Source organism: Nannospalax galili, unplaced genomic scaffold, assembly GCF_000622305.1.
Source record: "Nannospalax galili isolate Female #2095 unplaced genomic scaffold, S.galili_v1.0 scaffold454, whole genome shotgun sequence".
Taxonomy (NCBI): domain Eukaryota; kingdom Metazoa; phylum Chordata; class Mammalia; order Rodentia; family Spalacidae; genus Nannospalax; species Nannospalax galili.
The window spans coordinates 3,356,117-3,382,207 of NW_008334929.1; the positions used below are offsets into that span (position 1 = coordinate 3,356,117).

The window sequence follows — 26,091 nt, forward strand, 5'->3', positions numbered from 1 at the left end:
ATTTCAAGGGATAGATCTACATCCCAAAGCATTTTGGAAATACAGATTAGACTTAACAGGCCTTACAAAGAGAGAGGGATAATAACGTGAAGTTATTATAGGGATAGGAAGGTGGGAGACGGAGAAGGGGTCTGAACATGATCAAGATACAGTGTATGAAATTCTCAAAAGAATCAATGAAAATATATAACATTTTAAAAAGCATCTATTATGGCTGCCCAACCTTTAAAAGTTCTAATAGAGTTCTAAATTCTAGACTTTAAGTGCTGTACAAGAGCACATGATCTCTAAGAACAGATGCAGTTCCAAGACCAGAACATTTCTAAACGTGACGCCCCCCAAACCTTAAGATGTAGGAACAGAGTACTCTACGATGGTTCGTGTTTGATTTCAAGCACAAACATTATAGCTGTGGTCGAACATTAAGAAAATTTGCATTTCCTTTATTATTCATTTATTAATGATTCTTACTATTTTTAGTGGGCATGTAGAGGATTAGAGGACAGCCTGTGGGAGTCAATTCTCTACTTCTACCATGGGTTCCCAGACTGAACCCAGGTTGTCAGGTTTAGGTAGCAAGCGCTTTTTGAACTACAGCACGGTAGTTTTGTAACTCAAGTCACTAATTTGGTGGGGGGGAGAGTGTGAGTAGCTTGAGGTTAGTGCAGGAATCATGAAACTAGAAGAAAATCAACTAATTATCAAAGGGTAAGATTAGATGAAGCTAGTTAGTAAGTCGCCAGAGGCAAAAGCTGCCATTTGTGAACAATAAATGATAAAAATGGAAGAGTAGGTTCAAAATTTTAATAATTCACTTTCAGAAAGAAACATCAAGTATACACGTAGACTTTCCTTCAAGTCTACCCAGAAGAACCACAGAAAGGGCCCTCCTATAAATGATAGCCTGTATCAGAAATGGCCATGGCGATATTGAGAGACTCTGCTGTAAGTGTGGGAACCTGCAGTCTTGATCTTGGGGCGATTCTACAACAGCCAAAAGGCTGCTCTGCTGTGGGAGGGAGCAAGTGCTGGTGGGCTGACTGTAGAGCTCAGCAAACCCTGAGCCTAGAAGGCAGGCAAGCCCAGGCAGCACTCTGGGAAGCAAAGGTGCTGGTCCTGCTAGCTGCAGGGAGGGAGATTTGCCTTTGCGATCTCTGACCTTTCTTTTTAGAAATGGGGACAAATAAGGATCATATATTTAGAACAAAACTGGTTCTGAAACTTTAAAATGTTTCTAATTAAAGAGAGAAGTAAAGGTAGGGACTTCATGGCCAGTGTCTGAGGGAGGTAAAAGGTGACAGTCTGTTGTCGTTCAGCAATCCTTCGCAGACAGAGTCTAACTCAATGTGTCCTCAGAAAAATCTTTAAACATTGACGTGGGTTAATGTAGAACATTCTTAACTTCCACTGTGAAGTTGATGAACTCAGCTCTGAAGAAATGGCCCATTTGTTTCTTAAGGATCTCATTAAACACAGTGAGAGAGCCCGAACAAGCAGTGCCTCATCTTAACCTGAGTCTGGCAAACTCAGAAAACTGGCAGCTGCAGTCATGTATGTGCCAGGACCCTCGTCATAGGTCAACACACTCAGTGCTAACCATGACCCTGTACCCCCTTGACTGGTCCCCCAAACCTTCCCTACTTCACGGCCACTTTCCTCCTCCCACAACCTGAAGCATGTCCAGAGGGGCTCTAGGCCTTCTTGAGGGTGTGGTAGATATCGGCCTGACCTCCTGATACCGATCTTCTTTCCCAGACAGAACATAGCCACCAGGAGACTCCCACTCCCTTCTAACTGTGTAAGAAGGGAACTCATGAATAAAAAAATAAGACAGTTAAATGTTTTAGAAACCGGTTTAAAATGCTGGGGCCATAGGCTCTACATTCATGAGGCAAAGCCTGCCCCACTGCTCCATGAAGCTTCTCTCGTGACACCCCGTACCCCCTAACCCTTAACCCTGAGCATTGTTCTGTCTTAACCTTAGTTTTTCATCTTGTTGTAAGATTTCCTAAGAACTGTTGACTAAAATGCTCCACCCTGTCTGTGTCACTTGATTCGCTTTCCCTCTTTCCCTCTCGGATTGCTGCTCGGGGCTCCTCTATCCCCACACTCTGTTCAATGCATTCTCTGTCTATGACTGTGCCAGAGAATCCCACCGTTACATGACCACAGTTGTGACTGATACTCAGAGACATGACAGAGGGTTTCTTCACTTTGTTTCTTTCTATTCTCTAAAGCCCAGGCCCAAGTTTCCAGCTTCACAGGTACTTCAAGCCCACCCCACGCTCAGCCTTTGCTTTTGGGTCAAAGCAACCTGCAACTCCAAGTGCTGCTTTAGCCCCACTCACAGACCAGTGGCAGCTCTTAGGTTTTGCATCCATAAACTGCCATCCTGTCCATCTTACCTCTGACCTCTGACCCATTCTTACCCCATCCATATCTCCTCTGACCTCTACCTGGAGTCTTCTAGTGACCCTCCGACTGCCAGCCAATCCCATTCTTCCCCTAAACCTTCAGCTGGCTAGGCCCTGGTCTGGCTAAACCTAGCTTTCTCCGTCTGGAGTGTAAACCCCAAACTCCTTGCTCTGCTGGGATGGGCCCCCACTCATTTCATCAGTGTGCCTGCAGCTTCTCCACCAGCCTGTGGCAGGGATGCTGGGGATCTGGAACCCACCATGCGTTCACATTCCCCTCACACGGCTTCCATCGGGATTTACTCTCTGACTTTTTCCTACACTTTCTTTGCTTCAAAGGTATATGCTCATCTGGCCTCTTTTATGAAGCTTCCTGACCCAGCAGCACCAGATGTGTCACTGCACTCTTGGAGCAGGCCAGAGCCTCGCAGGCTTATTCAGAGTGATTTTTACACTGCCTCATACCCAGGTGCTCCATAAGTACCTGACGAGGTAAATGAAGACAGGGATGTCCCTTTGATTGACAGCACACTTAGGCTGTTTTTACTGCATTTTGGCCCATAGACTGGAAGCCACCAGGCTCGGGCTCAGAGCAGCGAATCCAAAGCCTAGCAATCCAAATGTGGCTTGCATTCTTAACATCTAACATCAGAACTTGACACCCAATTTCTAGTAACTGATTTCTAATCTTTCTTCTTAATAACTTTCTGAGTTGTTTCTTCTATTTTTAATTTAAGAAAGTACAGTGCCCAACTTGCTAACAAAGGAGGAAGAGTAGAGATATTTCTATAAACTCCAGTGGGGCAAAGTGTTTTCCTGTTACACCGAATGAATGCTTGATAGACACAGCTGAACACAAAACCTCAGCTTGGCAAATGTCAGATGGCATGTATACGTGTGCATGCTTGCAGGAAATAATGTGTCTCTATTTATACAGTCTTTACAATCTTGTTAAATTTGTGGATAAAATCCAATTTGTACCTAATGTGATAGTCATCACACACAAATACAGTTTAATCAGTGTAGAATATACTATCTTCAAAGAAAAAAACAAGAATCTGCTCTGTGCCATGATAGTGACCTTATTCTTTCTTGAAGAGGCAGAGAAGAAATACAGAAAGATTATATAAGAGACTGAAATTCAAAGGTTTGCAAACCCAATCAAGTCAATTACTATTGTAGATATGAAAAGCATCTGGAGGCTAAGTTTTGAGTCTACTGTGGTTATTCTATAGGAAGTGTATATAAAGTCAGTCCTAAGCACACGTCCTCTGGACAGATGCCAAGCAGAGTCCAAGATGCAGAGAGGCTGCGCTTGCTCGGCAAGGTCGGACAGATCAAACGCAGCAGGGCCAGCGTTCACACTCTACCAATGTTATCTAGAGTGGTAATGTGAAGGAAGTGCGCTGTTAACAGAGGCCGGAGAGGACAATAGCCATGCGTCTCCAGCACAGTGTAAACACACTCCCCATCATACCACGGCATCTTTCCACACCCATGGAGACAGCACAGAACGCCTTAGTACTGATAAGGACGTATGCCCCTCTCCTGGCGGAGACTGAACTTACAGATGACGTCTGTTGTGACTGCTAGGGCCCGGTTCTGAACAAAGATGGCATGTCTGCCTCCACTGAAATCGCAGCACGTGCCCTTCTAAATTCACTGTCTTTAAGCCTCATTTGGAATTCTTACTAAAAAAGGGGGAAATAAGAGCATCTACCTGGTTAAAAAAGAATCCATTAGTGCTCTTGGTAAAGTGCCTGGCACCATGCTAACTATATTGTAAATGGGGCTGCCAGTGTACCTGTGAACACATGAGCGATCCTGTCTTTTTTTCAAACCACTCACTTGGAACCAACACAATGAGGGGCAGCTGTTCTACTTGGAGGAAGGCTGAGGGAATGAAAGACTTAATGACTCTTGCAAAGCTGGAGGCAAAATATTTCAGACAGATACATTTCTTGCTACCTGCAAACTTGACTTTGGACTTTAATGACGATAAAGTGAACTAAACTGTGAAAGCAGGTAACAGCTTATTGGTCACCTCATTGTCCTTCCTGTTAAGTGGAACCAATCATAAATGTCCTGTAAAAGAAACAGGTTCCCTAGCTCCCCTGTGGCAAAGGGTCTATAGATCCATTCTTTCCTTCCCTCTTTATAAATGAACTCTGGTTCTTTGCTGGACATGTGGGATCACAGCCCTCTGCCAGCTGCTGAATGAAAGAATCCACACTGCGGTCTGCCCTGAACCACAGAGGGCCTGGAACTGAATCTGGCTGGGAGAAGCAGTGTGTGGGAGTCAGGAAGACCCAGAGGGTGCAGATTGTGTTGAGAAATGCTGTGCTTCTGTTCTCTGCTGGCTTGCTTCTCTGACACCATGGGTGGGATGCTTGTCACCGCTGCGCAGGAACAGGGGCCTGGATCCCTCATGATGCCAGGTGTGGCACAGTGGCATCACTCCTGGCCTTTACATTTATTTTATATGAAAGAGTGAGGACCTTTTCTTGTTTAAGCCGTTGCTATTTTGCTGCGTTTCCTGGTGACAGTCTACCACAATTGCTAGCTGCTACTAGTAATTTTACGAAAGCTTAAAAACATTTTGGTTCATTTCTAATGTCAACCTACAAAGCTATATTTTAACCTTCAAAGATCTTGAGGATCTGTTACTTGCTAAAGGTTAGGCTTTCCTCCCCTAGGAGGTTTCAAGGCTCTCTTGGCTTTCGATTTTGTAACAGTCAGTATCTTTTGAAAGACAGATTTGTATATAGGTTCAAAATGCAAGTGAGGGTTTTAAAGATACTGCTCACTTCTGATGATAGATTATAATCATGTGTGGCGGGGGGGGGGTCGAACCAGAGACCCTTGTGCAGTGATGATTGGGGATGAGTAAGCGCACCATTCACCAGCCCATGCTGCCCCCAGTGCCGGGAACACTCAGGCACAACGGGGAGCCTAGTCAAGCAGGGACTCATTTATTGCAGGTGTTACAGAGCTTATAAAGGCATCTGGAAATCCCCCTCCGCCCTGAGGGTGTATCTTAAGGATGGTCACAAGCTGATCATGGACTCCTCAGCAGTGCGGAAGTATCCTTCAGACTTTTAAAACAAGTCAGGCTGCGCCCCAGTAACTTCCTCTTGGACCTCTGCAAGGTGGGGCCTTTAGGTCCCCACACATATGCTTTGTTTCTTAACAGCTGACACAATCCCTGTATATTAGTGTTTAATACCGTGTACGAAGGAGCAGAATGAACTTGAGAAATGGTGAAGGCTCCCTACAGAGTCCCTCTGTGCACTAACTGTGAGTGCCCGTTCTCCCCAGCTTCTCAAAGTCCACACACAAGGCACTTAGCAAACACATTAGCTCCTTCAAATTGGACATCACCAAATGGAACCACGGTCTCCTCTCATTAATCTCACTCACTGAAGGGTTGGGTGGCCGCCAAGCCCAGGCCCCACTTCTCTGTGCAGTGTAATGGGCGGATGGCACCTGTCAAGGTTCCTGGGCCTGGGGCGTCTGCTTTCCCGGGTATTCATTCAGACAGCATTGATCCCTGCTCAGCACCTGTAATGAGGAGGTAAACTGCCCTTCCTGACTGGCGCACAGCAGCTGAGCTGTGCTTTGGTCTTCAGTTCTGTCATCCCCCACCCCCATTTCTCTCCTGCAGGATTAATTACCATGTTTGTCTCTCTTAGACCCTCACAGACTCAGGTTCACTTTATGTGTAAATTTCATAGTCTTTTCTGGTATTTATTCAATTTGGGGTTTGGGGCTTTCAATATTTTAACCTTCAAAGATCTTGAGGATCTGTTACTTGCTAAAGGTTAGGCTCTCCTCCCCTAGGAGGTTTCAAGGCTCTGTTGGCTTTCGATTTTGTAACAGTCTCTCAAGTTGGTATTGATTTATCTTCTTTTCTATGTTGTTGTTGGCTTTGTTTTGTATTTCTGCAGTGCTGGAGTTGGAGTCCAAGACCTCACCTTAGGGAAACACTCCACCACTGAGCCACGTCGCCAGCTCTGTTTGCTCTTGTTACTAGTGAGTATTCTTTTACTAGTAGCATGCATTACTTCAATCCTGCAGTTTAAGTCTTTCCACACCGTCCTTGAAAAAACAATCCAAAGGAAGGAACAGTGGGGCACGCCTATAACCCAGCCATGAACCCCCAAAAGGAAGATGAACTCTAGGTCAGCCCGGGCCACACAGTGGGTGCCTGTCTCAAAACAACATCAACAAAACTAACATAAACAACACCTTAACAATACCCCAACCCTAAAACACAAAGAAACATCTGACGCTGACTATATATAACTTCTCTTTCATCACTATCTGTGTTGGCCTGGATAATGCCAATCAATGCCAATCCACTCAATGCTGAGATTTGGGAAGCTTCCAGAATAACCCAGGACTCAATGGGTTGTTCAGTAAGTAACTATTAGAATAAGAGATGGGGCTGGAGAGATGCACTAAGAGCACTGGTTGTTCTTGCAGAGGACCTGGGTTCGATTCCTAGCACCCACATGAAGGCTAACAACCATCTACAACTCCAGTTCCAGAGGATGCTATGCCCTCTTCTAACCTCCCCGGGCACTGCATGACACCAGTGCACTCACACACATGCAGGCAGTATAATCATACACATAAAATAAAAATAAGAATATATATGTAAGCTGGGCATGGTGGCACATGCCTTTAATCCTGGCACTTGGGAGGCAGAGGCAAGCGGATCTTTGGTGAGTTCCAGACCAGCCTGGTCTACATAGTGAGTTCCAGGACAGCTGGGACTACAGAAAGACCCTGTCTCAAAAAGACAAACAAAGAAAAAAAAAAAGAATATATATGTAAAGAGTAAGAGTGGCACTGTGCCCATGTAATTAGACGAATGGCTTTTAAAACATGCGTTTCTACTGCACTGATATCGTTTCAGTAATGTAGGCATTAAGCAAAATAACTCAGTCTCTGGAAATTAATGAAATAGATTTTTAGAAAGCACAAACACAATGTCTTCGTGGAATCCATCTATGGTTGAACTGACCCATGACACTGTCTGTTCATGTGAAGGGAGGACCACTTTGGTTCTCACTGGATTCCAGATATAAAGAACAAGAATAGCAATTCATGATGCTTAGATTCCTGATGTTTATTATAATCAAACACAGCAAGGCAAACACACACATTAAAATAGCTTCAAAGGATAAAGTTACAATGAACGGTGCCCACATGTACTAATTTATTTATTAATTTGGGCATTTCTTTACCATGGTACACACAAAATTGTACAGCATGTATCAGTACAGACAATATACATTTCTGCAGATTTCTTGTTTTGAGAGATGTTATTGGCTTCAATTTCAAATGGTCACTAAACTTGTAAAATTAATGTCCCCAAACCATATTAACCTTCAGAGAATAAAAATGAAGGACTAGGAAGAGCTAAATATTATGACCCATAAAGTTAAATGTTCATAAAACACTAATTGGTTAAAATAAAATACATACTTTATTTTGTTTCAAGGGGGGGCAAACTAGAGAATACTAAGTTCTCACAAAGAAACAGCTTTGATTTCCAATTTTTGCGATGAACCAACATGGACTGGGCAGGGTGGCACACACCGATAATTGCACTACTTGGGAGGCTGAGGTAGGAGGATCCAAAGGGCGAGGCAGCCTGGGTCCATGGTGAGACCTGTCTGAAGGGGAGAGGAGAAGACTAAGGAATCTATGATATGAAAAAAAATCAGAGTAGTCTACAGGAAAATCAAACTAAAGAAAGGTGAGCGTTTAAAATCAAATTCAGACTGTAAGTCAGCTACTAGTGATGCCTTTATGACGCTGACAGTTAAAAACAGTGCCCTTCCTTTGGATTGTAAAGGTTAGAGATTTCATTAAACTACCTTCAAATTGGCTCTAATTTACTGCACTGTTTCCAAAAATTTGTTCAAGGGTGATGTCACCAGAGGGTAAAATGACTGTAAACGCTGAATGCCAAGACTACCGCGCATCACCGCAGCTGTCACCTCCATGGGACAGAGGCATGTGTGTGGGAAGCAGGAGAGTGAAGAGCAGATTCATATTACCAGCTCCCCAGAATAGGCAGCATATCAAGGTCTGTGAGCTCGCGATTGCTCATCACTGCAATTCAAGTCCTCCCACACGGGTCGAAAATAAAACTTACCTTCTCCAAATGACAAAATCATTCAAACATCAAGAGGAATGAGCAGGTGATAGCCCTACAGTCCCAGCACCTGGAGGTTGTACAGGAGGGTCATCAGATGAAGGCAAGCCTGGGAGATACACTCACACATGTACACATGCACACGCACAGAACAATAGCAAAATGTAAAATAAAAAAGAGTGACAGTCTTTACTCTTGTGTTAGAATACAGACCACAGGTGATTGTGAATGGCATTTCTCTTCTACAAACTATGGAGTGTCGGACAATGCTGAATTAAAAGAGGAAGCTGGTGTAGTCAATAGTGTGCGTTTATGTTACGGTAGCGGCCCAGGGTGATTATCAATAGCACCACTTGTTAGCAGGTTTGTATCAAATCACTGGGTTGGTGAATAGCAGTGTCTCATTCAGACATTCAGTTGGAAGTGTTCCATGAGCAGTAACTGAAAGTACAGAGCGATAAAAATGAACCAGTCTCTGGTATCATTCTGGGAAGGACTGGTTAAATTTTCTTATTAGCAAACAAATTATGACTGTAATCAATTATAAATCTGACTCAACTCCACATGTGCTATCCAGAGCGAAAAAAGAAAATGTGAAATGTTTACAAAATTCCTATAAAAAAATATGTGTCAGGAAATGATTGGCTTGGTGTTTTAGAGATGTTTATTGGCTTGGTGCTGTAGAGAATAAAGGTGCCTGTGGGCCTCAAAGAAGACACTGGTAAGAAACCCGTGGCCAGCATTGCCAGTGACAGTCATTTGTTCCTGGGGTTATGGTAAGCAAAGGGGTTGGAATATCTTGCCCATAGTTGCAATTCCTGCTCACAAAGAGTGGCCTGAGGTAAGAGCATCTGTTGTGCTCCCTGGGGGGCAGGTGGCTCCACTTCTGCTTGCTTTTGGTGAACTAAAAGACTTGCTTTCGGTGAACTAAAGAACCCTCACTTTCCTGGAAGAAGGGTGACCCAGTACCAGAGGTACACAATGACATTTGGCACTAACACGGAGAAGGCGGGCTGTGGTGCCACCATCACCACGACTGGCTTTGCTGTTTCTGACACCATTTCATGAGTAAAAGGAAGGAAGGGAGGGAGGGGGAGGGAGGGAGGGAAGGAGGGAGGGAGGGAGGCAGGGAAAAAAAGTAAATCTGGGAAAATTAAAGCAGTTGTTTCTAATTCTGACAAGCTCTAAGGTGTGACAGACTTCACAACTGCCCCTCCTGGAATCTCTAAGGCCACTCTTATGTGTCAGGCCACCCTCGTGTGGCATCTAGAGAGGGTAGTTCTCATCTTGCAAGATCAGCAGTGCTAAGCTAGTCAAGTTGACAATTTTAAGCTGTTTATCCATCTGTGCATGAGTCCAGAACTTCATCTTGGTTACACAATGAACTTTGCTGGGGGATATTCAGAGGGGTTTTAGCGTTAGATCAATTAAATAACCTACTCCACAGCATTAGGGTAGCTCTGGTTTAATGATCTTCATCACTGGGCGCTTCATTTTGAGGGGAGAATCTTGTTAAAGTCTTGGAGTTTATAGACAGGCTTGGAGATTTTACCTCACTTCTTGGGTGGCTGATACAAGCATCTCACTGTAGTTCTCGGGCTTTCAGAAATTGGCAGGTTCTCAGAGAAAAGCTTGACTAAAGGAGGGAGGCAGGCAGAACAAAGGAGCTCTGCAAATGAGCCACATCACCACAGGCAGGTACATCAATTCCCAGCCTCAGTGTTCTTTCCATGAAAGTGGGTAATAATCCTCTTAGGAAAGTTGAAGGGTAATTTGAAAAAAAAAATCTATACAGAATGTGGAATGATTCCTGCAAAGCTGAAGGGCTTAATTAATAGAAACTATTATTATTTTACAATAAAAGCATGCTGAGAAACATGCCCTGCAGCATTTACTATGCAATGCCAAGCAGCGATATTAAATAAAGACAGCCTGACTCTTAGCACTCATCTTAAGGCCAAGGGTGGACCCAAACTTCTGAGAACCTATTCCTTAGAATTCTTATGTAGCTGTGCTCTCAAACAAAAGGTTTGCTTCTTCTTTTATTGAAAGAATACTATATACAGTATGGAAGGATGTCTTATTAAGAGTACATCTGTTCTGAGCCCTACTGATTTAGGGTACCACACACAACCACAAACAGACATTATCAGTTGAATTCTATCTACTGTCCCATCTTCACTGTTTCCAGTGAATAATTGCAGTGCTTTTGATATTCCCACATACAAACCCACGGGTACATTATTCTAGGACAAGGGCAAATAAGGGTCATGAGGAATTAAAGCTATGCTTAGGTCACAGGAGCTCAGGGCTCAGGGAGCTTGTCTACATTGTGAACAAGCTAAGATTAACTTTTTGGTTTGTCCAGGGTATACCATATTGTGAATCATTCCCACAGGGATCCATATGCTCTCCTGGCTGTCAGCAGCATCATGTGCCTCTCATTGAACTAGTCAAATACTTTCCCCCTAAATCTTTTCACTTAACATTTAAGTAGTCTGCCCTTAACATCTTCAAAGATACCTTGTCCCTGTGCTCATCAACATACACAAACGGCAGATTCGTCTTTGTCTCTCTGAGGCTGCCTGATTCTTCTTCCAACCCACAGCCAAGGTCCGGCAGAACGTCCGCAAAGCTCCAAGGAGACCCTGGTGCCCCTGGCCAGATGCTGTTGGATCAGCTCTTCCTTCCCACCAAATCTTCACCTTTGGCCTCATCTCCCCACCGGCACCTGTTGCCTAGCAACACTGAAGTCTAATTTGGTCTAATTTCTTGAAGAGAGTGGGTCCCCTGTCTTCACCCAGTTGCCCTCACACTCAGGTTCTCTACTTTGCCAGTCTGAGAAACTTCGATCCACTTTGCAAGAATTAGATCAAGATCACGCTTGTGAGTAATATCATTAACATGGGGCCCATAAATACTGATGAAAAAAAATCTATATTTCATTCACCTTTTATTAAAGTCAAGCATTTCCTTCAGTTATAAATATAGGCAATAAACTATTGGCAGCAACAGCAATCAAATATCATATCCTCTTAGAATAAATGTAGATGTCTTTGAATTTCATGACATTTACTAAGGCATTAAAATTATGGCATCAGACCTGCAGCTACCTCTGATTTTCCATATGTTAATAAATAAGTATCTATGTTATTACATAGCAAGTTTGATGAAGTATTTTAACTGGGTATGGTAGCATATCTTGTAATCCAGAGGCCGAGGTAAGAGGACCTGCTCATTTGAGACCAGCCTGGGCAACTTAGCAAGAACTTACCTCACAATAAAGAAAGAAGAAAGAAGAAAAGAAAGAAAAAGAAAGAGATGAAGGAAGGAGGGAGGGAGGGTGATTGTAGCTCAGTAGCAGAGCAGAGAGCTCGCCTGGCTTTGTGTGAGGCATGGGTCTGATCCCTTACACTGCAGCAAGTATACTTGGAAACCTTGTTAGTATAGCCGATTCCTTTGTATTCCTGTATGTGATTAAAACAACAGTCTATGAAGAGCAGAACACAGCTAAGACACCTCGCGTGTGAAGTCTGCTGTGCTGGTTCAGGAGTGGGGAATTATAATAACTAACCGTAAAAGTATATATAACACGTTACATTTCATGTTACTAGTCTTCTAATTTATTTGCTATATAACTTCAGTTTTATGGTCCAAGAAACATAGATCAAGCTGGTAGAACACACATTCTCTCTCTTTCCCTCCCTCCCTCCTCTCTCTCTCCTCTCTCTCCCTTCTCTCTCTCTCTCTTTTTTTTTTACCCCATCTGTGTTTTTTTTATTTGCGTGGTCTCTCTCCAGGCCATGTGCCTCCTATAGCTCTCTCTGGGCCACAGAGTTGATAAGAAGCTGTGGATGAAAGTTCTACAAAGAAGTCAAAACGGCCCATCACTGATAGATCCTCGATGATGTGGAGAGGTTGGTCTACAAATCCAGAGCAGACGGTCTTGGACCATCTTTTAGTCCCACTAATACCCACTTACTGCCCACCTATGCCATAAACTAGCATCCTTGTGACTATTATGTGAATCCTTGGGCGTGTGCAGATACCCAGTTCCCACCAACCCCCAAACTAAGGATGCTGTCACAGCGTCGGAGGCCTGTAACAGAGATTTCCCAATTTTGCTGTAACTTGACTATCAACTGTATTTGAAGTGTGTTGATTTATGACTTTCTTTGTTGTGTTGGTATAAAAACCTCATTAAATTATTACTTCATTGGAACACAGTATTCAGGGATACTTAAATCTGTGTTCCTGAGCCATGATCATTCATATTTGACTTCACTTATTTTTATAAAATATTTTATTTATTGTATTTATTTTATGTGTATGGGTGTATTGCCTGCATGCATGTAAGCTCACTCATGTTGTACAATGCTCACAGAGGTTAGAAGAGGGTAATGGATGTCCTGGAACTGGAGTTATGGACAGTTATTAGCTGCCACGTGGGTGCTGGGAACCAAACCCAGGTCCTCTACAAGAGCAGCCAGTGCTCTTAACTGCTGAGCCATCTCTCCAACCCCAATTAAATATATGTATTTTTAATGTTATGTGTGTGTTTTGCATACACATATGTAAGTGTACCACATGTGCACAGCACCCAGAGAGGCCAGAAGATGGTGTTGGATCCCCTGGAACTGGAGTTACACCACAGATGGTTGTTAGGTGCCATATGGCTGTTAGGAACCAAATCCTGGTCCTCTGCAAGGGTAGATAGTTCTCCTAGCTGCGGAGCCATCTCTCCAGCTCCCTAGCTTTCACTGTGAGGCGATCTGTGCTTTTGCACAGACCAAGTCATGCTGATGGTCTTGCACTCCCTTCTTCCCACTTATGGCTGTAGGAAAAGTTTATGATCCTACCTAATGCTACTCTCTATGATGTTGGTTAGGCCAGGCTAGACCATGTGCTGTGAACTGATCCCCACTCCCCTGAAAACCTGTAAGACACAGACATTTCCTTTGTTCCCAGTATCTGAAGGGAACTTAGGGGCCTAGTGGCTCCTATATCTTTCTTCAGGGCCCCTCATGGCTGTTTATGGCCATGATGCTGTATCACCCCGACAAAGGAACTGAAGACTGTCTCTCCCCCTTCTTCCATTGTCCTGTCTATGGTACGCTGTCCTACATCTCCTAATTGCTTTCCCACTTCAAGGTCTGATCACAGCTTTTCAATGTTGCGAGGCTTTCTCTCCTAATAGAGCTCTTCCCAAGGGCGATATCCTGTCAGCGCCTTTCTATGAACCTGCTTTCTTTTGTGATTTCTAATACATATCTTTTAAAATATATGTATTTACATAACAATACTATTGTGTTACCCCTATGCAACAATCTAAAGAGTGCTGAGGCATGACCAATGCACTGCAGGACTGCTTCCTGCCCACAGGTCTTAGGCCTGGCTTAGTGGTCACCCAGAGGATACCAATGATGATGTCGTAACCATGATTAAAGGTGAACAATGTTGAAAGCAGGCTTAGGAGCTTGCTAAGTGACCAATTCATTTAGAGAACACAAGGTTTCCAAGCTTCCAGATACACACTGGTCCATTAGGTGGCACCATCTGCCTTCCATCAAACCACCCATCCTTCATCAACCAAACATCAGCCCACCCAAATCACTGGTTTCAAAGCTTATGTCACTGATTCTGATCCCAAAGCTGATTCTTTTAGCCAGGTCACTAAGCTTTGTTTAAAAGACAAAGGTCTGAACTACAGCAGCAGGTATTTTCCCACATGTCAGACAGAACACACAGGAAAATGTCTTTCCAAGCTACTGGAAAGTGACGGTTAACATGGTAACTTAATAAATCACACATTTAAATGTCAGTACATGGACTGTTTCATCATTTAGTCAATGTGTCTTCCAAGAAGGTGAATATCATTTTGCTTAAAATGAGAGAATAGTTAAGAATTTTTAGGCCTCCTATTTATTGTTCACATTTCCTGCAAAGTTGCCCTGGCCTGTCAGAGACGGTGCTAGATAGTTCATGCTTTTTGTTCTCCCAGAACAGAACTGAGATGCGATTTTAAAACCGAACGTAACTCCAAGTGGTTTTCCTGGTTCCCTGCAATGATCAGAATCATAGAACAAGAATACAGGTACTAGGACTCATCTGAGGTCATGATTCTTTTCTTTTTACCTTTTTCTTTTACTTTGGATAAGTTCAGAAGAATTTTTTCAAACATTGTTTGAGTTTGAAAGGAATGAAAATGACAATCTGCCTAGGAAGGCGAGGGCCAGCAAGTACCACGTGATGTGTCTGTCTCCCTGTCACCACACTGTTCAGGCTAACTATCTCCCTTCCTCGCCATGCTCTTCCCTAATTAATTCTTCACACTGCAGCCACAGTGATCTTTAAACACACAAATCTAATTATGTCATTTTCATCCTACAGCCTTTGCTGGCTTCTTGTGTTCTCAGAATTCTCCTGGCTTATGAGGACTTGGCATGTTCTGCACAGTCCCTTGAAGAAGCCACCCTCCGTTCTGTGGCCTGTGTGCACAGCTGGATGCTCTTTCTAGAGTGTGCTTCTTTCGCTCTTGGCACACTTCTGCAGACTCTTCCCATGTACATTTCTGGCTTCCCAAGAAGCACTTTTTTTTTTTTTTTTTAAAGAAGTGAGAAAGCATTTCATGTAGCTCAGGCTGACCTTGTATTCAGTTTGAAGCCGAGGATGACCTTGAACTCCTGATTCCAAGTGCATAGATTACAGATGAATATGACCAGGCCTGGCTTTAAGAAGTACTTTTTTTTGAATATTTTATTTTTATTATTATTTTTATGAGTGTATTGCCTGCATGTAGGTGAGTGCACCCATGTCATGCAATGCCGTGGAGGTCAGAAGAGGGCTTCAGATTCCCCTGGAACTGGAGTTAAGGACAGTGCATACCTGCTATGTGGGTGCTGGGAATCGAACCTGGGTCTTCTGCAAGGGCAGTCAGTGCACTTAATGGCTGAGACATCTCTCCAGCCCCAAGAACTGCTTTTTTAAAAAAAGCTTTAAAATTTTTCTTAAAATTTTATTTTCTGTCTGTGGTTGTTTTGCCTGTATATATGCAAATGTGCCACATGCATGCAATACTCATGAGGCCACAGAGTTACAGAAGGTTGTTAGCAGTCATGTGGGTGCTGGGAATTGAACCCCGGTCCTCTGCAAGAGCGGCCAATGCTTTTAACTGCTGAGCCATGTCTCCAGCCCAAGAAGCAATTCTGGCTTATAGAAAACAAACAAGGACTGGGTACAGACTTTTGACACTCTGAAGGCTTTGTATCTTCTTGACAAAATCCAAGGCATCAAAATAAAAAGGGTCGTTGAGAATTCAAGAATAACTTGTCTTATGAAGTGGTCAGTTTCTTCTAAGAAGCACTTCTATCCAGGTGAATAGAAATCTTCCCAGCAGGCTGGCAAGATGGTTCAGAAAGTCAAATGCTCGCCATGCAAGCCTGATGACTTCAGCTCTTCACCTGGAGCCCAAAGCATTAGGAAGAATTGAGTCCCCAGAGTTGTCCCATGACCTCCACGGGTAAGCTGTGATACATGGGTGCCTGCACTCTCACAAATGCACATCACACATTTTATACACCCCCCCACCACACACACACACTAAAAAAAAGAAATCCTTCTATCATTGGTAAAACTCTCTTCTCCTGTGTCAGATACTTAAGGGACAGCAGAACATATATACAGTTATTTAAAGGTAAGGTCACATAAGGTGATGCAAGCTTCTGTTTCAACCCTGATATTCCTTTTCAACCAACTTCTATGTTTATTTTCGTCTCAAAAGTGTTTTACTGCAGCTTCATCAATTTCAGACATGTTATCCAGTAACAGGTCTAAGAAAGAATGCAGGTTAATTTTTGAGGAAACCAGTAGGAAAGAATAATAATTAAATCGTTAATGAATTATTACCATAATGCCAAACAGGGGGGTGGGGGCGGGGATAGCAGCTCATGGGTTTTTGGTCATTTTGGGGTTTGCACAAAGGTTTTATGACTGCATCCGACAGTATGATAATGCTGATTTTAATGACGTATGATACATCAAACAAGGATGGAAAGGACAAGAGTGAGGTGAACTCAGAATTATCACCCGAGGGGAGCTCTGAAGGTGGTCATGAGTGAAGGACATACAGTCTCAAAATTAATGTCACTCAGCACTTGGGAGGCAGAGGCAGGTGGATCTTTGTGAGTTCGAGGCCGGCCTGGTCTACATAGTGAGTTCCATGATAGCTGGGGCTCCAAGGAGACCCTGTCTCAAAAAGACAGAAAAAAAAAAGTCACTACCAGAGATAGGTGACTAGGTGAAGCTATAGTTTTTCAATTTGGAGGTTTGAGAAAATATGGGGAAAAATCATCATATAGGAAAAGAGTCACATTAAACATATTTGGACTCTTACCAGTGCTGCAGAAAGAAGAATGAATGAAAGGAAGTTAGCATTTAAAGAAGACTTGGAAACAAGATGTGGCATGTGTCTAAACTCCCTACCACTCCCCTGTGGCTGAGCTGAAGGAGGACAGACTGTGCTTTAAACACGTCCACAGATGATTCGGAATAAGACTTCCAGCTGAGAAACAGGAAAGAGAAAGTGCAGTGCCTTAGAGTTATGGTTCCTTTGGTAAATTTCTACTGAAATAGGATCTAAAGTATAGGAAGGAATGTACTGCAGAGGCACCACACTAGCCATCACTAATGTAGTAAGTTACCCACCTAGCTAGTCATTTAACTGACAGACCCCCTCTCCGCTCCAAGGCAGGAAGACGGGGACTGGAACTCATGGAAGAGGAACGCCTACATGAGGTAATAAGCTACAGAAATTCCCACACGGCGACCCCATAAGAGAAGCAGTCAGTCAGTGTGCTCTGGGGAGAACGTGACTGATGTGGACTTAGGTGACATTAAATATTCCATCATAAATATCTGTGGTTCAGTGCTGGGAATAGAACACAAAGAACGGACAAGTACTGTCTATTCGATTATGAGCTACTGGTGAAACTGCAAAGGTAGCCAAAGTTTCGGTAATGATCTTAGCTATGAATCAAGCATTGTTCACATCTGTGTCTTCAACAATCATGATACAATTGACATTCTCTACTGCAGAACCTCACCAGCATTCCTAAACACCTACACATTTCCCAACAATGCAACAGGCCCGTAGCTTCCTACCGTCGTGTCTCACTCAATTACCCATTTCATGCCCGCAGTACCTTCTACCTGGCTCGTGTGGACGCTGCGCATTCTCAGAGACTCCTTTCTCTTATGAGTTAGTCAGTCAACAACGTACTTCAGTCTCCAGCATTACCACCATGGTCCAGGCAGCTACCATTTCTCTCATGGACATCTGCAGCAGCTCTTCTTCCCACATGAATGTTTGCCATTGGTGCAACCACACTTCAGAGAGATGGTTTAGAATGGAAACTTGACTCTTCTTAGAACCCTCAATGTGCTTGTGTTCTTGGGCTGAAGAACATCTTGGGTCGTGATGTTCCGGATGGTCCTCTAGCAGACATCGGCAGCCTCCTCTCAGTCTTCTCTTGTCTCACCCCTGGAGTCAGTCCTCTGCTCCTGCCACGCTCCTTCCTGTTATCAGGGTTATGAGGGCTGCTGCTCCAGCCCTTTAAAGAGCTCATTCAACACCCTGTCCTCAAGCGAGCCTTCTCTGGGCTCCACCATTCTAATGTTACCTCCTGTTATGAGTTTTATTAATTATAACACAAGCTATAACGCTTATTGGGAACTTACCGTATCCAAACACTGTTTTATGTATAGTCCATGTCACTCCATCTTTACTACAAACCTATGAATTGGTGCTCCATAAACATTTTCAAATGTATAAAGCATGAATAAGATAAAAACCCTAATTCAAAGGTACTCTGAAATTCTATAACTGTATGCTTTAGAAAATATCTATGTTTAAAGATTTTATGGCAATGCTTTGTATAATTAAGGCCATACTCTACATAATCAAGTAGTAAGTACTTGAGGGAACTGTTCCTCAGCAGGTCTGAGTTCTCAAAGCTGTTTAATCATTCTTTCTTTCATTAATCCACCTGTGCAGTCTGTAGTCTCTCTGTTGGTGCATGCATTTATCACACGGGGTGCACACCATTAGATTTAATGAGCGCCCAGGCCAAACCCCAGCATCAGAGATTTTGTTTTCTTCTACCCTGACTCTCCTCTTGACCACTTTGGAAGAGACACAAAATGAGGAAACGTCCTCTTTCGTTTAAAGAACTAAGGGAAAGCTGTGAACCTCAGTGAAGAGCACACGTCGCGAGAACAGGTATAGCACATGCAAGTTTAATTTATTTATTTCGATTACAAAAGAGACCAAGTCATGAGGTAAACTAATTTTGCTACATCACTGATGTAGTATTAATCTCTAAGCTTAATTTCTAAAGAAAGATTACCAAAATTGTGTCAGGCACCTCCCGTTCTCTCAGGTTCTTACATGCTCCTGTCTTTGAAGATCATGTCTCCATGATCACCCATACCATGATGTTCCCTTCATAAGCCTATAGAACTAGGAATGTCCTATTCATCTAAGTTTTTAAAAAGTTTAACGCAAACAAAAATTGCCACAGGAAGCTGGAGAGATAGTTCAGCAGTTGCGAACACTGGCGGCTCTTGCAGAGGACCTGGGTTCAGTTCCCAGCACCCACATGGTGGCTAACAATCATTCATAATTCCATTTCCAGGGGATCTGACATCCTCTTCTGGCCTCCGTGGACATGCATGGGTGCACTTAAATACATGCGGCCAAAGTACTTGTAAAGTAAAAATAAATAAATAAAACTTGTTGACAGGGTCTCCCTAGTCCCAGCCTTCCTGGAACTCACTATGCAGACCAGGCTGACTTCAATTTCACAGAGATCTGCCTGCCTCTGCCTCCCATGGTCTGGGATTAAAGGCGCTGGCCATCATGCTCCATAATTGAATTAAGGGAAGGGAACGTAATGAAAGCTCACCTGTATCTTGTGCAAGTAGCATTTTGACCGGAAGGAGCCACTGGTCTGAAAGTGACGCTCGGGGAAACCTGGGCGGAGAGCAGAAATCCCAAGGCAAGAACGACAAGTGCTACGGTGGTACCTGAAAATAAATCACAGGCTTTTCACCGAGAGTAGTTGACAGCACTCTTTCGACACAGACTGGGTTTAGTAAATCACACCTCTGAATAAAATGCCTTGATTTGTCTTCCCTGGATTAAAACAATGCTTCTGGTATATAAACAAATGATAAGAAGAACTTGCCACCATGTCCACTGTGGAACTCAGTGAACACAGAATTTAGAGAAAATCCAACTGTATGTATGCAAAGAGCAAACTGGTGATGACTTTCTACAAACAAAACAATGAAAGTCATCCTCACTACTGATGCCTGACTTGTCAGCAAGAACAAAAGGCAAGTGATGTGCATCCAAAGCTCCTTTCAGAGCCCAGACAATTCTTCTAAAGGCATTTGATCGAGTAAAACCTGAATTAGCAAACACGAAAGTAACAAACCAATGATTTCCACAACAGGTGGAAGAACATTGCCTATTAAGAAGGATGGCACGCTGGAAATACCACATTGCCTTTCCTGTGGCTACTTGGAAACGAACATTTATTTAAGGAACGGGATTGGTGATTAAAAGGCCAAATTTTGCCAGGTCTGATGGGGTGCTCTCACAACCCTAGTACTTGGAAGGTAGACGCTGGTGGAGCACAAATCCATTGCCAGTCTGATCTACAGTTCAAGACCCTGTCTCAAAAGTGATGGGCTGGGGATACAGCTCAGGCACATCACCTGCCTAGTACAGGTCCTGGTTTCCATTTCGAACACCACAGACACACACACACACACACACACACACATACATGGAGATACACACATACATACACACATATATAGCACAAACACATACATGCATGGAGATACACATACATACATACACACATTGTATGCATGAAGGAGAAGAGCAAGGAAGAGGTTACGAGCGGTCAGGGACGAGGTCTGGACATCTCTTGAAAACAAGAATGTTGGGCTCAGCAGAACACCGTCTTAGTCATGGATCAGAGAAAACATCATAAGTCTAAGTCATGGTACTGCAAGACATACGATGTCTACTTAATGTTAAACACAATCACCGGCTGACTAACCTTCCTGGAAACTGTTAAAATCTATAGATTGTATAAGAAACTGATGTACTCTTTGTAGCCTACTGATTAACTTTAAAGGTAAACCTGTAGAATGTGCTTTCTTCTTTGTGAAACTAATTCTTTTGTGTATTCTGGCACAAACACCAAGCTTGTGACTGTAGTTTTGAGAGTATAAAAAGCACTGCTAAAGAATTGAACTCACTCTTCTCCCCCTGAGGGGTGAGTCCTTTGCCTTCACTCATTCTGTCCATCCACCAGCAGACCCGAGTCCCTACACATGCACACATACATACACACAGATACATATACATACATATACACACATATGCATACACACATACATACATGTAGATATACACATACATGCACACACATAAATTTACATGCACACATACATACAGATACACACACAGATACACATACACACAAACACATACATACCTGTAGATACACACATACATACACATGCACACACATATACACATACATTTATATGCACACATACATAAACACACACAGATACACATATACATACACATAAACACATACATACATGTAGATACACACATACATATACATGCACACAAATACATTTACACACACACATACATAAACACAGATATACACATACACACAGATACATACACACAAACACATACATGCATGTAGATACACATACATACATTTACATGCACACGCATAAACACAGTTACACACACAAATACACACACACACACAAACACACACAGAGCTGAGGTTTAGTACCTGCCTAGATACTCTTATGATACCAAAAGGGAGCGTTCAAATTTCTGAAATTGTTTCAGCCACAGAATTGTGAGGAGATGTAAAAGTAACAACCAGAGAAAAAGAGAAATGGCTGCATTTGTTTGAATTTTCCTGAAATTGATTTAAAAGAGACAATATTGTTTAAAGCATGGAATTCAGGGAGGGAAATTATGTGTTTATGCAGATTTAATTGATAAGACAGGCAAGTGAGTTAAGCCAGAACCGAAAGTCCCTAAAGCAGGAGGTGGAGGGCAGCCTTGGGAGACCGGGTAGCAGCGGCTGGGCTGTGGTGCCCATGAACCTGAAGGTTGAGGCCAGCACAGGCTCTGCCGTCTCCCGACTCTGGTTGAGGGTAAGACACATGGCCTTCCCCAAATTCAATCTAGTCTTCTCTAACAAGGGGCTTAGTGAGAAAACACATAGAATTATTCCATTTCAAATGCTATTATGTATTTAGAAGTTTTCTGTAATGCTACAAAGTAGTTTTAAATGTTAGTTATTATACAACAGTATTCTAGTTAGGATACAACATAGACTTTTCAAAAAAATTTTATTTATTATTTTTATTTTATGTGTATGCGTGTATTGCCTGCATATAGGTAAGTGCACCTATGTTGTCCAGTGCCCACAGAGGTCAGAAGAAGCTGTTGGATCCCCTGGAACTAGAGTTACTGACAGTTGTTAGCTGCCATGCTGGTGCTGGGATTCGAACCCAGGTCTTCTGCAAGAACAATCAGTGTTCTTAACTGCTGAGCCATCTCTCCAGCCCCCCCCCTTTTTTGGGGGGGGTCTTTTTGAGACAGCTGTAGCCTCAGCTGGACTGGAACTCACTATGTAGACCAGGCTGGCCTTGAGCTCAGAGATCTGCCTGCCTCTGCCTCCCGAGTGCTGGGATTAAAGGCGTGCACCACCACACCCAGCTACAATATAGACTTTTAAAATAATAGGAAAACACTAAAGGAAGGGAGGCCGGAAGGAAGACCACAAGTCACCTTTGTCACACTGACCAAGGCAGCCGTGGCCAATTAGTAATAATCTGAGTCACTGCTTTCCTCAAAAGGTTATCAAACCCAGAACTGAGGGAAAAAGACAGATTTGTATTTAAAACAAAACAAAAGGACAAGAATCATCCTTCTTAAAACAAAATAAAACATGACTTTTACTATTAATCTATCACCAAACATCTTGAATAGCTGCTTATTCTCCCCAGCTGCTTTCATAGATTATTGCTGGATAACAGAGAGAATGTCATCAAGAAACTTTGATACTTTAAGATGAGAAAAAAAGATGGCACCTTCCTTCAAAATACTTATTAAATACTCAGTGCCCATGAGAATTCATCATACCCTTATCACAAATTCTCATATACTCTATCCTGTTAACTCTATGATGGTTGGCCTAGCACATTTTTCAAACATAATATTCTAACATCTGGCATATGTACAGACCTTATAAGGCATCAGTTAGAGGGATTTTTGCAATGTTGGCTATTTTTGATAAAGACAAAAAAAATTGTTAAGACTCTCCAATTCAAGTGATGGGGTCAGAAGATGCAAACCACCTCGGTGAGGGCTCTGCACTGTGCATAGTTGCGGCGTAGGTACCTGTCTCTGAACACATCCAGCCAACAAGTAAAATATTGGATCATTCTGTACACAATGGACCCCTTGATGGCCAGAGAGCCTGTGTCATCAGCCACCTGCAGCCACATGTGCTTTTATTTTAACCTATTTGGATGGAAGTAAATGCTTGAAAATCCAGCGTTACCCATTTACCTGCTGACTGCATGTTGCAAATTTCTTGATCTGGATTCCTATGGAAAGAATGCAGGGGTGAAGAACTTTTAAAGACCAGTTCTCTAAACAAGTCTGGAAAATACTTTTTTTAAAAAAAGTTTAAAAAGTTGGGCACGGTGGTGCACACCTTTAATCCCAGCCCTCTAGAGGCAGAGGCAGGAGGAGCTCTGTGAGTTCAGGGCCAGCCTGGTCTACATAGTGAGCTTCAGGCCAGCTGGGGCTACAGGGAGATCCTCTCTCAAAAAGACAAAAAATAAAAAATTAAAAGTATGTCCTTGGTCATAATTTCCAGAAGATGCGGACAGAATGAGATGTCAGGGATCCATGGGTGACTGTGGTACCCAGACAAGGATGAAAACCCTTACAGCATAAAAGTTCTTTAAGGACAAGGGTATCTGATGTCATCTATGGAACAAATCTTAAAATAACCACCTAATCCTTTAATAAATCCAGAACTCTCAAACCACGAAACTACATGAACCAACTTTCCCTTTCATCTAACAAGTTACAGATGTTGTGTTAGACACTTGTTAGGATGTAGAGTTACTATGTTTACTGTCAAAGGATACACTACAGTCCCCTGGATTTGATTGTCATGGGAAGTCTTAGGACAAAAGGGCTTGCTTCTCTGTGCTATGTGGTTTCAGTACATTCTCTGCATTTTGAGAGGAGTTTCTCATAACCAAGCATACTGGTAGATTTTGAAAATGTGATAAAACTTTCCCTAACAAAGATATTCTCCATAGAAAGTAAAAATACGTTGCATAAAAATCATTCTAAAGAACCTCTGATGTGATGTTATATTACTTAACTGGCACAGAGGTTATCTTGTGAGTAAATACTCAGATGTAATTTCTCTTCCCTAGCTCTATAAATGTGCCCAAGTATGACCAGAGGCGCCTGGAGTCACATGGGCTGCAGAGTCCCTCTCATAGACTGAGATAGGGCCCAAGAACCCACGCTTTCAAATAATTAGACTTTCTCATTCTGAGGAAGAGAGCTGATTCGCAGAGTTTTTAGGATTATTCCACTACCACCATAAAGGATAGGAAACCCACAGTGTTTGTCCTGTCATGGTTGGTGACTGTGAACTTGAGAAACCTGGGAAGAGGGAACCATGGCTGGTGATTTCCTTTAGGACACTGAGCTTCAGCCAAGTCTGTGAAGCACTTTCTTGATTGCTGAGGAATGTGGGAGGGCCCAGCCCACTGTGGGTGGTGCCACCCCTGGTCAGGTGGTCCTGGACTGCATAAGAAAGCAGGCGGGCACAGGCCAGAGGAGCAGCCAGTAATCAGCATTCCTCCATGGTCTCTGCTTCAGGGGCTACATCCAGCCTCCTGCCTGACTTCCCCCAAAGATGGACTGTCACTTGGATGTGTAAGATGCAATAAACTCTTTCCTCCTCAAATTGGCTTGTCAGGGTATTTTACCACAGCAGCAGAAAGCAAAATAGGATTCTTCCTAAGACTTATTACCAATAGTCACGTTGACAGAATCCTCCACTATTAAAAGATATAAATTGTTTTGAAGTTTTTTTTTTTTTTTTTTTTTTTTTTTAAAACAATTTTTATTTTTTTTTTTTTTTTTTTTTTTTTTGTCTTTTTAGTGGTGCACACCTTTAATCCCAGCACTCCAGAGGCAGAGGCAGGCAGATCTCTGTGAGTTCAAGGCCAGCCTGGTCTACACAGTGAGCTTCAGACCAGCTGGGGCTACACGGAGACCCTGTCTCAAAAGACCAAAAAAATGTTTCATACTTAAAATATGCATGGAATACATATATTTCTTTGCAGAAAATTTTTCTTTGTCCCAGCTTAAACATTTTTCAGGAATTTATAAGAAATTATTCTGAAAACTATTCAAGGTATTTGTGATGGTTAATCTTGGTTTTCGACTTGTTGGATCTGGGATCAGCTAAGAGACACGTCCACACAGGTCTGTGAAAGGATTTCTGAGAAGGGTGACCTGATGAAGGGAAGATCCTCTGCTCTGCTAAGATGTCAAGATGTCCCAGCAGAAGGTGATGTGGCATGGCTTGCTAGCCTTGGCTCCTCGCTAGTGAAGATCCCACTGCGGCTGACACCAGAGTGCGGCTCCTTCAGCCCTCAATGGTAAAGACCAGTGGTTCTCCAGGACTCCTTCTGGACTCAGCACCAGGCTGTGATCCCTGAGGTATCCAGCCTCGTGCACTGAGCAGCTCATGGTTCTCATCCTCCCCAGTGTGCAGACAGCCACTGCTGGACCAGTCAGCCCATACAATGGAAGGCAGTCTAGTAAGTCCAATTTGTAATATTCATCCATCCTCTGGGTTCTGTTCCTCTATAGAACTATGACTAATACACTATTAAAAATTGACCATCTTATTATTAGTTTGAGACAGGGTCTTGCTATGTAGTGCTGGCTGGCCTTGAACTTGCTATGTAGCCAAGGGAAGAGCTTGCATTTCTGATTCTTCTGTCTATGCCTCCTGAGTACTGAGATTACAGATGCGCACAATGAAGCTGAGCTAAACATCATTTGTGTATTCATGTGTGCGTGTGCATGTTTGTGGATGCATGTGGGAAGCCCAGAGGTTGATGTCAGATTTCTCTTTAGTCAATTCTCCACCTCGTTTTTGAGACAAGGTCCAGCACTGAACCCAGAGCTCAAGACTGGCGAAGCTAGCTGGCCAGCAAGCACCAGGGAGCTTCCTGTCTCCCCTCTCGCCAGTGTTGAGATTACAGGCACATGCCATCAGATCCAGGTTTCTATGTGGGTGCTGGAGGCTGAACTCAGGTACTCAATCTTGTGCAGCAAGC

General features: G+C 43.1%; 1 protein-coding gene across 1 annotated transcript in view; it reads right to left on the reverse strand.

Moving 5' to 3' along the window:
- Positions 1-26,091, reverse strand: part of Slc2a13 (solute carrier family 2 member 13) — a 332,552-nt gene that overhangs the window by 72,251 nt on the left and 234,210 nt on the right. The window contains exon 6 of the mRNA XM_017797293.2: positions 19,545-19,665. Coding sequence (XP_017652782.2) covers positions 19,545-19,665 — 121 coding nt within the window. The remainder of the gene's footprint in view (positions 1-19,544; positions 19,666-26,091) is intronic.